The sequence below is a fragment of the Salvia hispanica genome, chromosome 2 (assembly GCF_029641045.1).
Source record: "Salvia hispanica isolate PSC_SH4W2 chromosome 2, Shi_PSC_v1, whole genome shotgun sequence".
Taxonomy (NCBI): domain Eukaryota; kingdom Viridiplantae; phylum Streptophyta; class Magnoliopsida; order Lamiales; family Lamiaceae; genus Salvia; species Salvia hispanica.
Genome location: NC_142693.1, coordinates 53,672,943 through 53,690,639, shown reverse-complemented (window position 1 = coordinate 53,690,639; position 17,697 = coordinate 53,672,943). Strand labels below are relative to the sequence as shown.

At 36.2% G+C, this 17,697-nt stretch overlaps 2 protein-coding genes across 3 annotated transcripts; one reads left to right on the top strand and one right to left on the bottom strand.

The window, feature by feature from the left end:
- The first annotated feature begins 6,573 nt into the window (after positions 1-6,573).
- On the top strand, positions 6,574-14,215 carry LOC125201061 (casein kinase 1-like protein 11). Of its 2 annotated transcripts, none has more exons than XM_048098954.2 (14): positions 6,574-7,251; positions 7,328-7,368; positions 7,849-7,918; positions 8,465-8,613; positions 8,704-8,799; positions 9,582-9,652; positions 10,261-10,322; positions 10,414-10,477; positions 10,643-10,727; positions 12,336-12,462; positions 12,604-12,677; positions 12,754-12,811; positions 13,334-13,464; positions 13,775-14,215. In XM_048098954.2, the coding sequence occupies exons 1-14, from the start codon at positions 7,176-7,178 to the stop codon at positions 14,033-14,035; spliced, it is 1,365 nt and encodes a 454-aa protein (XP_047954911.1). In that variant the 5' UTR covers positions 6,574-7,175; the 3' UTR covers positions 14,036-14,215. The 2 variants fall into 2 exon arrangements, with proteins under 2 accessions (XP_047954911.1, XP_047954909.1); XM_048098952.2 differs by having other exon boundaries at positions 6,575-7,251; positions 13,331-13,464.
- Positions 14,216-14,907: 692 nt separating this feature from the next.
- Positions 14,908-16,569, bottom strand: LOC125206137 (large ribosomal subunit protein eL14y-like). The gene is made up of 5 exons (XM_048105432.1): positions 16,445-16,569; positions 16,266-16,367; positions 15,597-15,726; positions 15,403-15,515; positions 14,908-15,133 (listed from the first exon to the last, which is right to left on the bottom strand). The coding sequence occupies exons 1-5, from the start codon at positions 16,445-16,447 to the stop codon at positions 15,077-15,079; spliced, it is 405 nt and encodes a 134-aa protein (XP_047961389.1). The 5' UTR covers positions 16,448-16,569; the 3' UTR covers positions 14,908-15,076.
- Between the last annotated feature and the right edge of the window lie 1,128 nt (positions 16,570-17,697).

Genomic DNA, 17,697 nt, shown 5'->3' with positions numbered 1-17,697 from the left:
CCGAAGGTTCGGTGTGTGGTTTCCGCTGTGTTGTTTCTCTGTTGTCTGTTTTGGTTGTGATAGTACCTGCTGGACTGGTTTTGTCTTTCCTTTCTTGGTTAACAGTGGAAGTTTTAAAACGTTTGGTTGCAACAGAGCTGAGAATCTCTGTCAGTGACCCCCTGCGCCCTCGAATAATCGAGTGTTTATGAACTGAGAAATCCTAACCTAGATGCACTGTTGTGTAACTTCTTGTTGTTGTTGTTTTTTGGTTAAGAATAATCATCCAACAGATCCTATCTTAATCTTCTCTTGGTCCTGTTGTTTTGTTTCTTGGGCCTTTGTTTCTGTGGTTTTTCAATAATGTCTAACCTCCCTTTTGGCCTTGTTCCCTTCAATGGGATGAATGATTTCAGCATCTAGAAGCAAAAGTTGAAGTGTGTTCTGGTTCAGCAGAAAGTCTACAAAGGTGTGGATGAATCTGTTATTGAAGATGCTACCAAACAGGCTGAGATGAATGAGTTAGCCTTATCTACTATTTTCTTGAGTTTAAGTGATCATGTTATTAGAAAAGTTGGTGTGGTTGAAACTGCTAAAGCTCTTTGGGATAAGCTTGATGAGTTGTATACTAAACCTCTCTGTCCAATCGCATGTACTTGCTTGAAAAACTTTTTAAGTACAAATTAGATTTATCTAAGGATATGGATGAAAATGTTGACTGTTTTTCAAAGCTTGTGTTAGATATTAAGAGATCTGGGGACAAGAATATTGATGAATATACAACTATTCCTCTTATGAATGCTATTCAAGATTCCTATGGTGATGTTAAGGCTGCAATTAAGTATGGGAGGGACAATGTCACTCTTGATACAATTATTATTGCCTTAAAATCAAAGGAAATGGAATTAAAGGAGAAATCTGACACTAAAGCTGCTCTTGATAAGGCTTTGCGGGTTAGGGGTAGATCCAACACCAAGTCAAAGGATAAGCAATCAAATGACAAGACATCTGACAAGGGAAATAGGAAGAATCATTGGAGTAAATCAAGGTCTTCCTCTCAAGACTATAAGAAGTCCAAGAGGTGTTTCAAATGCCATGAATTAGGGTATTTCAGTAAGGAGTGTCCTTTGTAAAGGAACAAGAAGGCCGATTCTGACATGGTTGCAAGCCTTGTCAAATCTGATGATGACAATGGCACATGCTTTATGCACTGTGATGTTACCTCTGTTAATGTTTCTCTTAATTCAGAATTCAACAAGTCTAAGTGGCTTGTTGATTCTGGTTGTACTTATCATATTTCACCTTTCAAGGATTTATTTACTGAATTAACTCCTGTTACTAATGGTTTTGTGTCTATGACAAATAATAAGCAGTGTAGGATTGAAGGCATTGGTCAAGTATGCCTCAAGTTTGATTCTGGAGCTACCCACACCTTGAAGAATGTGAAATATGTTTCTAGCCTCTACTACAACCTCCTATCTTGCTCAGCTCTAGAGTCAGAGGGGCTAGAGGGCAGATGGGGGAATGGGGTTATGAAAATCCTTAAGGGTTCTTTGTGCATATTTAAAGCTGTTAGGAAGAATAATCTTTATGTGTGCACTGTTATGCCCTTAAGTGATTTGCCTGTTGCCAATGCTGTTAAGTTGAATTCTACTATGCTTTGGCATAATAGATTATGACATATGAGTGAAAAAGACATGCATATCCTATCCAAAAATGGTGTTTTATCTGATAATGATGTGAGCTTGCCTTTACCTTTCTGTGATACTTATGCAAAGGGAAAGCAACATAGAGTTGTCTTTCCCTCTTCTATGCCTACATGTTCCAGCACTGCTGTTCTTGATTATCTGCATGCTGATGTTTGGGGGCCAGCTTCTGTTACTACTTATGGAGGGTGCTCTTATTTCTTGTCTATTGTTGATGACTTTTCAGGAAAGGTTTGGGTGTTCTTGTTGAAGTATAAATCTGATGTCTTTGAAAAGTTCCAGAACTGGCTGTGTTTGATTGAGAACCAAACTAGGAAGAAGGTTAGGACCCTTATGACTGACAATGGCCTGGAGTTTTGCAACCAACAGTTGAATGATTTATGTGTTAAGTCTGGTATTAGGAGACATAAAACTGTTCCCTATACTCCTCAACAGAATGGGGTTGCAGAAAGGATGAATAGGACTTTGTTAGATAGGGTCAGATGTCTTCTTTCTCTAAGTGGTTTGTCAAAAAAGTTTTGGGGGAAAGCTATTAACATTGCTGCTTATTTGGTTAATAGGCCCCCCTTGTCCCTCTTAAGGGAGAATGTCCTGAGTCTGTTTTTAGGGGAAAACCTGTTAATATTTCTCACTTGAAAGTTTTTGGATACAGTGTCTTTGTTCATTCAAAGACAGATAAGCTGGAGCCAAGGTCCTGGAAGTGTATATTCTTGGTGTATCCAGATGGTGTGAAAGGATACAGGGTGTGGCTGAGGGATGAGCATGGCTTTAGAGTCACTGTGTAGAGATGTGATCTTCAATGAATCTGAATTTCCATGTTTGGTTGATTCTACGTGTTCTAATCCCAAGGAGACTTCAAATGAGATGGAGCCTACTTCAAATGAGGCGGAGTTTACCTCAAATGAGGTGGAGGGTGCTAGGCCTCCTGAGTTTGTGCAAACTGATAATTTTTTGCAGGATGATTTAGAGGCTACTCCTGAAGTTCCTCAAACTGATCCTATTGAGACTCAAAATACTGATAATTCTAACCCATCTGATTCTGTTGTTGTTCCCCCTAACTATGTATTGGACAGGGATAGAGCAAGGAGGACAAATGTGAAAGCACCAAAGAGATTCAGTGATGAAATGAACCTGATAGCTTTGGCCTTCGATGCTCATGAATCAGATGGAGATGAGCCCCAGTCATATAAGCAGGCCCTTAAGTCCATATTTTATCCTAGCTTATAACCATGGAAGATGAAATGAAGTCTTTAATGTTGAATAAAACTTTGATTTTAGTTCCTAGACCTAAAGGTTGTACTATTGTTGAGTGCAGGTGGCTATTCAAGCTGAAGCAGGAGCTCAATGGCTTAAGATATAAAGCCAGACTGGTAGCTAAGGGCTTCACTCAACAGGAGGGGGTAGATTATACAAAAATCTTTGCTCATGTGGTAAAATTTACAACTGTTAGGTTAATGCTTACCTTATGTGCCTTTTTTGACTGGGATCTTAAGCAAATGGATGATAAGACAGCTTTTTTACATGGGGATTTGGATAAGCGTATTTACATGAGCCAACCTGAAGGGTTTGTTGACCCTACGTACCCTAACCATGTGTGTCTCTTGAAAAAGGCTTTGTATGAGTTGAAGTAGTCACCTAGGAGATGGAATATTAAGTTTGATCAGTGTATGCAGTCTATGGGTTTTACTAGAAGTGCCTTTGATCGCTGTCTTTATTTCAAAAATCTCCAATCTGTTCCAGTGTTTCTTCTTCTATATGTTTATGACATGCTTATTATGAGTCCTAGTTCCGCTGCTGTTAAAAGTGTTCAAGATATGTTGAGTACTAACTTTGACATGAAGGATTTAGGAGATGCACAGAAAATTCTGGGCATTGACATTGTTAGAAACAGGAAGAAGAAGGAGCTGACTCTTCACCAAAGTTACTATGTGAAAAAGATTCTTAGTAAGTTTAATATGGTGGATACAAAGTCATCCACTGTTCCCCTGGTTGCCCACTTTATTCTTAGCAGGGATCAGTGTCCTAAGGATGAGAGTGAGATCCAAAAGATGAAGAGTGTTCCATACTCTAATGCTATTGGATCTGTTATGTACTTGATGGTGAGCACAAGGCCTGACATTGCTTACTCTGTGTCATGTCTATCAAGATACATGTCCAATCCTGGACAGCCCCATTGGGAAGCTCTTAAGTGGTTACTTAGATACCTTAAGCATACTGCTTATTATGGTTTGAATTCTTCTAAGTGTACAGATAATACTAATCTTTGTGGTTTTGTAGATTCAAACTATGCAAATGACAGAGATAAGAGGAAGTCCACCACCTCTTATGTTTTTACACTTGGTGGATCTAGCATTAGCCGGAAGTCACAATTGCAACACATTGTGGCCTTATCCACTACTGAATCTGAGTACATTGCAATCACTGAAGCAATGAAGGAAGCACTTTGGTTGAAAGGGGTTATGGGGGAACTTAAGTTCCTCAAGCAACCCATTGTGGTTTATTCTGACAGCCAGTCAGCCATACAAGTGTGCAAGAATCATGTGTTCCATGACAGGACCAAGCACATTGATGTCATATTTCATTTTATCAGAGACATAGTGGAAAAAGGTGAGGTCCAGCTGGAAAAGATCCATACTGATCACAATCCTGCTGACATGGGGACTAAGTGTCTCCCTGTGGAAAAGATGCTCTACTGCATTAGGAAACTCCACATGGATTCTGGATAGGTAAAGTGGTCAGGTATCTTCCCTTGTGTATTTTCTTTGTGTTATTTTTATGTAACTGTTGATGGATACATTGTGGGATTAATGTCTTCTTAGTCCTTGACTGGGTAGGCATCAATAGGCGATGATGAAAGGCACAGGTCAAATTCCTCACTAATTTTGATAAGATCCAAGGTGGAGAAATGTAATAGTATGGCTCTTATAGGCCAAATCTGCTCCACCAGTAACAGCCCATACTTTGTTGGGCTTGAGCCCAATCTCCAGTGATGCCCTACATGTGGCAGAATGTGGTGGTGAGTTGGGGCTGTGTCTTTTATATACTAGATCCTTCTTTCTTCTGCCTCACTTCGACTCTGCCTCTCTCTTTTCTCTCTCGGTTGTGAGTGTGGAAAAACTAGGGTTTTCTGTTCCCTTCTCCTATGGTGTTCTCTCTGTGATGTAGGCTTGAGAGTGTGATCTCTCTACTTCCTTCTCTGTGTGTGTATACATTGGTGAGTGAGTAAGTTGAGTGTTGGGGAAACCTCTGGTTTCTGGTCAGACAAATCTGTCTATGTGTGAAGCGGTTTCTTGTGGTTCTAGAGGATTGGGTGACTAGTGTTTGGCCATGGCTTTGCCTTGGATTGTCTCTGCAACGAGGTGGTTGCTGGATCTAGGGTTTCAGTGGATACGGTGGAGTAGATTGGTTATCTGCTAGGGTTTCTCCATTGAGGGGCAAATCAATTGGTGACTGAGGAATTAGAGGGTCGGATTTATAGACCTGTGCAGTTGTACCTGGTGCAACTTGAGCCTATAAATTGTTCTTGATCTTGTTTCTCTTCTTTGGTTATTTCTTAGTTCTTCTACTGTCTATTGTTGAGGTGAACGCTTTTGATCCGTGTATTAAGTGTTTCAGGTACAATAGAAGGAGTTGAAGATTGTAGATCTAGTAGTGAAATAGCTAGATCAGTTTCTTGGTTGTATTACAGTATTACTTGTAATCTTGGCTGAAGTATAGACCTTACATATATCTTATTTAATTTCACAAAATTAAAAGTTATGTGTTACTTATATGACCCGATCAAATTGCGTTGATGTAACTCTAGATTCCAACTAGTTAATGGTGCACTCACTAAGTCTAACGTCGAGGTCTTGGAAGCATGTAAACTGTCAAAAGAAAAAGTAAAAACACTACCTTTTTAATAATGATTTAAGAGATATTTTTGGTTTAAGAAAGATTTTTAATTAAAAATTTTATAGATAGACCACAATGGTGGAAATAAAACCCGTCCCAAAATTTGCCACAATCCATTTTTCACATGCCACGTCGCTATTTTAAATTTCATCTTCAATCTTTGCAATAGTGTAACATTTGCCCCAAATTATTTTTTCACTATTTTTCACCTTTTTTAAATTATTAAGGTAACAGATATTGTAAAATAACAAAATAATATAAATTAAACACAATACTAAAACATAATGATACTAAAAAAAATACAAAGGAAATAAAAATTACATAGTAAGAAAACACCTAGTAGAACGAAGAAAAAGACAAATCAATTGTATCCCAATTATGTGCAAAGCCCGTCATTTATGTCCTCTTAGTTGGGGAAGACCGGGTAACATTGGGGGACCGCTGGAGAACATTGGAGATCCATCGATATTTGTTGGGAAACTACTGGGATTCATTTTTGTGGTGTGAAGAGATAAATGAGATGAAAAATATTGTAGTAAATGAGTTATGAAATGGTATGAAGTGAGGTAATTATAGAGTAAAATAACCAAATTATATTCTGTACAACATTTTTTTTGAAATTCGACGGCGGATTCCGTCCGTGCATTAGCGCCACGGAGTCCGTCGATCCCCGAACGGATGGACCGCAGATGTGCCCCTTGCCTTCCCACTTGCAATAACACCCCGAAAACAGCCACATGCAACTGACGCTATTACACATAAACGATCCAGAAACTTGAAATAATTTATAAATAATACTCCCTCCGTCCCCAAAGAATATGCACTTTGCACGGATTTTAATGTAAAATTGGTAAAGTAAAAGAAAGGTAGAAAAAAAAATAATTAAAGTATTGTTAATGGATAATATACTTCCTAAAATTAAAAAAATGCATATTTTTGCGAACGGTATAAATGAAACAGAGGGAGGAGATTTATTATCCAAAGTTCGAGAGTAGCTTCCAGACTCTAACGAATTGAACACTTTGCTCTGTACTCCTTTTGAAAAAAATAAAAATAACCAAGTAATCAATCATCAACAATCAATCTTTAGCAGAGTCTTCTCAGCATCTCATTTGATCATTTCGCTTTTCCTCTCTCTCACACAGCGCACACACGCACAAAATCCATTGCGTTGCTCTTTTCCATCCTCTCTTTCCATTCTCGCTCATTTGTCTCCTCTCTGTATAGTTCATTATTACGAGTCTTTAGATTCGTTCATTTGCGATTGTAATCATTTTTGTTGCTTACTCCGTCTTTATTTTGATCGGTCGTATTCTGTATTTTGATCACTGAGATCAATGACGAGTGACTTGCAGTTCGTGATTTATGGTTTCGTCTTTCCGACGGTGTAGTTCGAGCCTTGATCGATAACTTTGTGCTTATTTATTGATTCAATTGTGTGGAAGCCGGCTTTGGCATTCTTTGGACATTTCTTGGCTTCGGTTCGGGTTTTATTTATTTTTTTCCTTAAATCCCGATTAAGGCGTAGTCGACTAATTCCTGGGGTTCTAGTGATTTTTTTTGGGAATTTGGGTTTTCTTAATCCTGTCAGTTGCCATGGATCATGTCGTGGGTGAAAAATTTAAGCTTGGTAGGAAAATTGGATGCGGTTCATTTGGTGAACTCTTTTTAGGTACACCACCATTCATCGTTCAGTTCATTCTGCTGTTTGTTCTTGTTGGATTACTAATCTGTCTTTCTTTATGTAGGCGTGAACATACAGAGTGGAGAAGAGGTAGCTGTCAAGCTGGTATTATTTCTATAGATTTTCCATCATCATCTTGAAGTTTTCGTTTAAGTGCTGAAAGTAGAGGGTGTTATTTATTTTCTGCGGTGTGTAACTTGCCTTACCATTTCATCTATTCAGTCTGTTGGGATCATCGATTCATTAACTTAAATAGCCAAGTCTATGGTTGTTTCATGAGTGCTAAACCAAAGTTAACAAGTTATAGTATTTCACACTCAGCAGTACTGAGTATTAGATATATGATGATCTATGTGACGGCAATACTGACGTATTCTTGTAACTTTGACAAACCGACCTGACTAATGGCAGGTTCAACATCATTTTTATGCATGGATATCTATGTGGCTATGTTTACATATATCTGATACTGTGAAGTTTTGTTATTTCCTGTGCATTGAAGTTTGTATCTATGACTTGTATAGCTTCACACAACCACCAACTGTATTGTTAGTAATATGGTTATACTGTTGCTGCTGTTGGCAGGAGCCAGTGAAGACCAAGCATCCTCAGCTTCACTATGAATCAAAAATTTATATGCTACTCCAAGGAGGAAGTAAGTTGCGCTCTCTTCTTTATCTCCATAAACACATTCAAAATTGCATAGAATAGATATAGATATGTTGGTTAAACTGTATCCTAATTGACCATGAATTTTGATTCTCATTATGAATTTTTAGCCATGATTTTACGTAAACTGTATATTACTTATTTCCTCCAGCTCCATTACAATATATTAATTTCGTCCAGCATATTTTGGTAAACTAAAGAAATAACAGTTGATTTTCAGAATCATGGTCAATTGAGGCAATTATGCGCAAGCGTGCATTGCCTCCTCTTCAAGAAGGCATATCTTATTCTAAATGTTCTCCTGCTAAACTCATTTGGTTCGGAGAGTGGTAAAATCTGTTTTTCTGAAGTTGGATGTTGCTGAAAATTTGTTTCCGCATTCATTATATGAAATTTTCTGGCCTTCTTGTTTTGTTTCTTAATAAATTACAAAATTATAACTATTAATACCATGTAATTGTTTGATCAGTGCATGCAAACAAAATATACTACGGCGTATGAATTTAAAGATTTTTCTCTCTCTTGTATATAGCTGGCATTCCCAACTTGAAATGGTTTGGAGTTGAGGGCGAATATAATATAATGGTGATAGACCTCCTGGGGCCAAGTCTGGAAGATCTTTTCAACTATTGTAACCGAAAGTTTTCCTTGAAAACAGTGTTAATGCTTGCGGATCAACTCGTAAGTGGCTGTGAATTTAAAAGCCTGTTCGACGGCTCTGATTTTTGGATCCACTTCACTGTAAATAAATGTTTTTTTTCTTTTTTCTAGATTAATAGAGTCGAATACATGCACTCAAGAGGATTCCTTCACAGGGATATAAAGCCTGATAATTTTTTGATGGGCTTGGGTCGCAAGGCAAATCAGGTAGACCTTCTATTATTTTAGGCATCATCTTTTGTTTATGTTGTGCTAAAGTGGTTCCCTTGGTTTTGTTATGCTTTACTTATTTCAAAGACTGTTGTTTCATTGTGTCACCTGCCACTCATCTGCAAGGATCATTGAAATTCTTATTACTCCGGTCCATACTTTAAGCCACTAACACTCCTTGTTGCTCATGTTTCCATTTTGCAATTTCTGGATAGATTCCACCTCATTCACTAGACCACGTAGTCCAAAGTTACCTTATTAATTTTGTGTAATGTAATACTCCTATATTCAGAACCACCTCTTTGAAATTTGCTTTTGTTTAGAAATTCAAAATCTGTTGTTACTAATATCATGATTTTTTAAACTCCTAGAAGAGTCTAGCATTCTTGTAACATCACTATAAGTCACTGACTCACTATATATTGTTTGACTCATATTAAATTTTGGATGAAACTTGAGTCTGGTGTCACTTGGCTGTATGGCACGAGCGAGATATGACAATCGATTTGATTTTAGAGTTGGAAGAACCGAAGAAGAAGTGGTTACAAAATGAGCTCATTCTTGAAAAAATATAGGAAACATATTGTACATTGGAGATACCTAATTTGGGGTTTAGATCACAGTATATCATCGTTTCAGTGTGTCTATTTTTCATTTTCAACGATATGAAATGTGAGCTGGAATCTCTAACTGATATTAATACACAAAGTGGCTTCTGCCTTATTGTTATCTCCAGGATTGTGGCATCTTTTTGTTACAGTATTTCGTATTTATTGCAGGTTTACATCATTGATTTTGGTCTTGCCAAAAAGTATAGGGATCTTCAAACTCATAAACACATACCCTATAGGTACCTGCACATATCTTTACATGCTTTCAATTTGTGCAGCATAATACTATGCATATGTTTTGTACACCCTTCTTGATGAATTGGCAATACTTACTATGCCAGAATTGTTCATTTCAATCCTAGAGTCAGTAGTTTATGTAAAGTGGGAGCATGTAGAGGTAGAAAACTAGTTGAACAAAGCTGAAGTACTTCTGTTTTTGTAGACATATGCTCATTTGTTATTATTGATTTTGCACATGGCTTAGTTGGTAGGGCCAAGAAAGCTTTCAAAGGATTCTGGCAACCTTGGTAAAATAATAAGCTTCTGTAGTTTGCAAAAATCAAGATCTGAAAGTTGAGAAATTGGATTTCTTCATTTCAAATTTCACACTTGCTTTCCTAATGACAGATTAGATACGTAGGTAGTTAGTTGAAGCATGATATAGACCTTTAAAGTCTGGTAGAACTTTGTTTTTGTAATTGGTTTTATGACTTCCTGCACTTAAATGACTATGCCAACTTACTAATTATGTTGTTTTGATCACAAGTTATATTTGGCAATCGACCATTTGTGTAATTTAATATTTGCATCAAGGTCTTACTATTTCCCTTTTAACATTTCATCCCAGGGAAAACAAGAATCTCACTGGTACGGCTCGCTACGCCAGTGTCAATACACATCTTGGGGTTGGTGAGTAATGTATTGTGTTCCAATGGTTATTCCTTCTTTGAGATGTGATAGAATTTCCATAATTCTTTTTGCACTTTATTCATGCTTTCAGAACAAAGCCGAAGGGACGATTTGGAATCTCTGGGTTATGTTCTAATGTACTTCCTGAGAGGCAGGTTGGTGATATATATGTGTCAACGTAGCTCGTGCAACTTTCTAAAAATAATAATAGTATGATTATCAGTACAAACCTTTTTTTCATTTTGCCTTTTTTAAAATTGTTATCTAACAAGTGTTTCAATCTCTACTTCCTTCCCTTATTCTTTATCTTTTCTTGGCAGTCTCCCTTGGCAGGGGTTGAAAGCTGGCACCAAAAAGCAGAAATATGAAAGGATTAGTGAGAAAAAAATGTCAACTCCTATCGAGGTCTATATTCTTTGCTAGTCTTCTCCTTTCACATTTTTGTTTATGTTTGTTATTCATTTTTGCTGCATATGTAGCTCTCTAGTGGTAACATAAAACGGTAATTACCTGTTCTACTTTTGTTACTTGTTTGCTCTTTGTAACTGAATGATGAAGAAATGGAGAATATGACAATACAAGTATGGTTTTAATTTATCTAATTAAAGCTTTGTTTATGTAACATGATTAATTTATTTGGATGTAATTTTGCTGCCTAAAAGGTTACTGTTAATATATTTCTTAATTTGCTATCTTTATTTGCTATGAGTAAAGAATAACTTTTCATTTCACATAGTTATCTTTTATGGAAGAACTTATTTAACATTATAAAATATGGTTCGATTGTTTGTTAATGTGTAAATCTGGATTGTGGATTACTCATCCATCTTCTTTTCTATGTGATTGGATGGATGATCTCTCAAGGGTTTGTTGGGGTTTGTAACTAGTATGCACTTCATGATTTTAAAAAATACCCAATATTAACAAGTCCTTTAACCATATTCATGACATCCAATTTAATTTGTAATGACAATTCCTAGTAGTAGCAAAATCCCAAATATATGAGGAAAGTAGAAACCAAGCCCTAGTTCTGGACAAACTTCACCTATCATGACTAAAGGTAGAGATTGGAGATTCAAATTAGATATTAAGGAAAGTAGTCAATTGATATGAAAAAATTAAGTGATCGCTAATGTCTTGTGTCATATCGAGGCAGCCAAAGATTTAAATAATGGTCAAGGAGATATCAGATGGATTTATCAGCCAAACCCAAACATGTTAGTGCTCAACCTATGGGATGTGTATTAGTCCCATATTGGCCAAAATAATCACTCAACTCTAACCTCTACTAATTGAAGCTAAAAAATCTACAACCAACCTGCCTTGCTTCTCATCATGGGTCTTCATCGGATTATGTGAACATGTCATTAAATTGTCAATTCCTAGTAGTCTAGCCTAATCACAACATAACTAAACATGCTCTGAACTGTATGATACAATCTTCCAGTTTCCCGATGCTCTTGGTTTTTCAACCGCCATGTTTCGTTTTGTGGGTCTGCCTCAGTTGAACACAGCCAACAATACGTTGATAGGTACATAACACCCACCAGGTTGTGCATATCATGCATGAAAGAAGCAGAATGGGAATGATGAGTTTTCTATTGTACTCCCTCCATCCCACAATAAGAATCACATTTGGTGTGGGCATGGGTTTTAAGAAATGTAAAGAATAGTGGGGTGGAAAAGTAAGTGGATGGGGCCCACTTTTTTATATTGGTTTTATAATAAAATGTGAGTGAAGTGAGTTAGTGGAATGTGGGACCTACTTATCGTTTATGGTAAAAGTGTGCGACTCTTATTGTGAGACGGACCGAAATGGCAAAATGTGACTCTTATTGTGGGACGGAGGGAGTACTTTTGTATGATCCAAAATACTATAAGGACTAAATTTTGTTTATTTGGGTTTGATATTATTGGCTTAGTCACATTCAGATTCGATGGTTTATGCTTGTTATAAGCACTTAATTATTCACGGAAAGTTTAAATTGAATATTGGATTCATAACTACCACAGGTGCTTTGCAAATCATATCCACCAGAATTCACATCGTACTTTCACTATTGTCAGTCATTAAGATTCGAGGACAAGCCAGATTATTCCTATATGAAGAGGCTTTTCCGAGAGCTATTTATTCGTGAAGGTAATGAATAGTCTAATTGTGTCTTGTGATCTTGTGTGCTCCATTTTTTTCTTTTTGAGATGTTTTTGTGGTATTTAGCCATTCATTTCCTCCTTGAGCGACTTGTAATACAGCATGCACTTTATGTAAACATTTGTGCAGGTTACCAATTTGACTATGTGTTTGACTGGACTATGTTGAAGTATCCACAAATTGGTTCAAGTTCCAGAACCAGGGTAAGTTTTTCCTTTCCGCATCCTTGCTATGTGTACTTTATGGTGTGAACCTAATAGCTTATTGGCTTACATACAGAATCTCACTGGTAATGCTGTTGCTGGACCCGCTGGTGAAAGACCAAGTAGAACATCAGGTATACCCCCTCATTCATAACGAGTATTAATTTTTTTTAATTGAGCCTCGGATCACATCTTTGTATTTTTATATATAGGAAAAAAAATTCAATTTATTTATTACATGTTCCATAGGAAAAACCAAGGGAAAATAGTTTCACATCAATACATTATTATAATGAGCTGGAGTGAAAAGAAGGGACAAAGGTGGATTTTTTTTGCCATTCTGTCCGGGGAAAATTATTCACCGTACAGAACATGTAAAAAGAGTGGGGAAAGGGTGAAAATATAAGTTTTCCACCCATTTTCATCGAAGAGAACGCACACGTAAAAGAAGTTTTAATGTGAAAAGAAGTTTTAATGTGATCGCGTGCACTGACAATATTCATGCCTTATTTACAAACTAATTTTTCTCTTATCATTAAATGCATAGATTACCTATCAATTGGTATATAGTTATCAGCTTCTCATAAAATCTCCATATTTTAAATTGCTGCTAGAAACTCTATTTACTACTGTGGTTTGGCTGTATTGTTCAGTAGGGCAAGATCTTCGGGATAAATTCTCAGGTGCAGTCGAAGCTTTCTCTAGAAGAAAAACTACGAATACGGGTCGTTATGGAGAACAGTCCAGACACAGGACATCTGAAGATGTACCTTCTTCAATGAATGTGGTACTTTTTCTCCCCTTTTCACTAAAATCAGCTATAATCGAATTGCTGCACTCATGTTTCCTAGAAGTTGTATCGTGCTGCTCCCTGCCCCATCATGTCTAATAGAAAAATGTAACATTAGAAAGGGCAGATGAATCTGATTTATAATGGTCAAACATGCATTGCAGCAGCACATCTACATGCTATGCTTGAGTAAACTGCCATCATCTTTTCATACATTGATGTGAAATCTATCTGATTCAATTTTCAGATGTAAGCAATAGTGATTGTAATTTGGGGCATTATTCTGAGTTTTGTTGTTATGTTGCAGCAACCAGATTCAGAGAATCGCACTTTGCAAAATGGAAGCTCTTCAAAGAGAGCAGCCATTTCAAGCATCAGGCCAAGCTCATCCGGGGAAGCCATTGATGGCAGCGCTGGAAGATTGGTCTCGAGTGGGGGCCGTGTATCAACGACACAAAGAATTCAACCCGGTACCGATCATAAACCATCAGCTTTTTCTCGTGCAGCAGTTAAAGGCAGTCGCGATGATCCCTTACGGAGCTTTGAGTTCCTCTCTATCAGGAAGTAAGATGAATGAAAGGTAATGCGAAGCTGGCAAATGGCAGCCTCGTATTTAGGGCGTTATCTATACCCTTGTAAATGTGAAATGTGTTTTGAGAGAATGTTTCTTATGAAGAGTTATCCAAGGAACTCAATGTGCGACACATTTTCTATATATTTTTAAATTTAGCCAAATGCTATTTTTCAAGTTTTCGAAAAGTGATTGCTACGGATGATCTTTACCCGAAGAGTGATTTCAGATACAACCTATGTGTCGTAGTCCAACAGATGATCTTTATCTGTTGTATTCAAGCAAAGGTATGAAAGATATGGCAGCAAATCTTTTAAATTGATGAAGGTGCAAAAGTGATATATGTATTGTGGCAAACCATGTATGCAATGTAACTGAAATCAACAACCAACTAGATATACTAATGCTCGTTAGAGAGGCAGATTCAATACCCAAAATTGGATATACTAATGCTGGTTAGATTTTTTTCGGATAAGATTAGTTTAAGCGAGACTGTAACTTTGTTTCGACTGTGTTGAATCTTGATGTAATATCCTACTCGTGTTCGTGGGATACTATAATTTTCCCATCACAATTCTCGATTTACATAGTCCACTCATCCATCTATGTTTTTTATATAGTCTGCTTGTATTACCTTCACATTTCTAATATCTACGTTGCATCATATCATCCTTTGCTGTATGGCATACATTTACACCTACTAGAAGGATCACTTTACACCCAATTTACACGAAAAAGAAAAAAGAAACACAGTGAAAACAAATGAATTTAGAATATATGTAAAAAACAATAAAAACACTCAGTTATAAAATTTATCACTTGTCTAGAGTCATAGAGCTTGTGGGTGTGGGATGGTAGTGAAAGGGGAATAGTCAATACAGCCCCCCACCAAGGGAGCATTTCATCAAACAAAAATATAAAACTTTCGAGTTCAGACATGAATAGGCAAAATTGGAGCATCCTTTACTGTTACAAGTATTCAAGAACAATTTCCAAAATCCTAAGCATTGCTCTTGTAAAATACAGAAAATAAATTTTCTAAGATGAGGTCTCTTTCTTAAGCTTAGCAAGCTCCTGCCTGACAACACCAGCCTTCTGCAAGAGCCACAAAACATATACATTAGAATTGTACAATCTATAGTGGTAGATGTCCAAGAAACAAAGCAGTAAAGGGAACCCATTTTTAACATCATTTAACAGTTTACACTGTTGGTATTCGATGATATATATGGATTGCAAAATTAGTTTTGACATATCTATATTTCCCTTATTCTTATCACATCAACTGTCCAGTTTAAAATTGATGTGCTTTTAGTATGAGAAAATCAATCTGAAATGGCCACAGTATAAAAATGTATTCAAACCTTGATTTTGGCAATCATAAGCTTAAAGCGGTCAAAGTCATTGAGAGAGGCTCTTCTCTTCTGAACAATGAGCTTTCTACCCCATGAGCTCTTTTCCCACTTTCCTTTAACATCTGCAATAGCAATCAGTAATTACACTATAACCCGAGTAAAAGCATCAAATGGATATAAAGGTCTCCTCGTTGAATACACACCAGCAGCCTCCATAGCAGCAACAAGAACCTTCTTCTTCGGAACTCTCTTGATGTCAATCTTAATATCTGTGAGAGAAAGTCTCTTGAAGTTCATCTGGCTACGTACCATGTCAGAAGAATCAACAAGGGCCTGTCAATCAAGCAAACAGATAATTAAAACACTACTCAGTGCATTGATAAAAAGAAACAGTGCAAACAACAAGTCTTCACAACAATTCCAGATACTGAAACACATCATTCATCAGGGTGACTTAAAGCCAATAATGAATAACTCATATACAATTAACATCAAAAAGAAATGTAAAAAACGAATGATAAAAATAAAAAAGAAGCTAACAGAAATAGAACAAAATCCATGTTAATCAATGCAAGCATGAAACATTGTGCTTCATTTTAAAAACACTAATCCTCTAATAGCTGCCAATACAAACTGCATATCGAAGTGATGAAAGCAAAGTATTTCTATACTTCAAACTATTATGCACAGTCTAACTTAAGAAATTTAACAAATAAAAAGTTCTAGTTAATCGCCTCGAGCGGATGAAAACGGGTAACCACAACAGTAATAATTGAAAATCACCACGAAAACAAAATTGCCCTAAGCAGTTAATCATAATGAATACACATGATGAAAAAATGAAATCAGAAAAAAATTGAAACAAGACATACCCGGTTCTGATCGATGACATCGACAATGACGACAAGCTTGCCGTAGTCCTCGCCGTAATTGACGAGGGCAACCCTTCCGATCTCCACGAACCTCTTGAACGGCTACATAGTAACACAATCAAATCGACATTAACGATGATCACCATATGTACGCAGACATTTGAGAGAGAGAGACTAACCATGATGAGCGGCGATCTGCGGCGGGAGGAGGAGAAGATGCAGGTGTTCAGTGAGAAATAAAAAGGGTTGAAAGTGCAGATTTTGTGATGGGGATTAGGGTTAGGTTTTTCTGCGTGTTAGTTGGGCTTTACAAAATTATAAGGTCGGGTCGGCCCATCAGTAGTATTTATTTTTGAATTAATTAGTTTTATATATCCACAATTTTGAGATTTTTTAAAATTGTTTCAAATACTATTAAATATTACTACTATAGTATTTCAGTATTTTTATAAATATCTTGCTATACAATTTCAGTGAAGAGTAAAATTGATGTATTAGTTTAATTTGAGGTGCATTTGTTTTTTCACCCAAACATATGAAATTGTACTTTTCGTTTGAAGATGGTTAAGTTATTTTCTCCTTTTTAGCATTTTTTTTTCTTTTTTGCATGGTTTACTCTCTCCTTCTATCTTCACTTTTAACTATTAAATATTATGAGTAATTTGTTAAATTTTGTGTATAAAAGAAATGCATAAATTATCCCGGAACGAATGAAATATTATCTTGACAAAAACTAATATTCCCTCCGTTTCCTAAAAATAGAAACTTTTGAAATGACATACTCCCTCCGTCCCAATAAATATGCAACATTTGCTTTTCGACACGAGATTTTATGTAGTGTTATTTTGTGAGTGAATGAAGAGAGAGTAAAGTAAGAGAGAAGAAAAAGTAGAGAGAGTATTGTTTCCATTTTTAGAAACGTTTCATTTTTAATGGGACAGACCAAAAAGGAAAACGTTTCATTTCTAATGGGACAGAGGGAGTATATTTTAATACAAAATTGGTAAATTAAGAAAAAAAGAAAAAATAAGTGTGTTAGAAGCAAATTATCCCACCTCATAGAGCGAAAAAAATTCCTAAAATAAAAGGGTTCTATTTTTAGGAAAAAAACGTACAAAAATGAAAGAGTTTATGTTTTTAAGAAACTAGTATTAACATCTGTGCTATACATGGGACATATTATTTTCATTTAATGTATGCAAATTCTAAATAATAATTTAATAGAAATAAAAAACAATATCATTATGTACTCTTGAAAAAAATGTACTTCTCCCTTCTCACTCTAAAAGTGAAGCATTTCTTATTCATCATAAGATTTTATGCGTTTTTATTTTGTGAATTGAATGGATAAGGAATAAAGTAAGACATACAATAAAGTAGAAATAATTATGTTTCCGTTTCAGAAAATATGTTAATTAGAATAGAACATTTC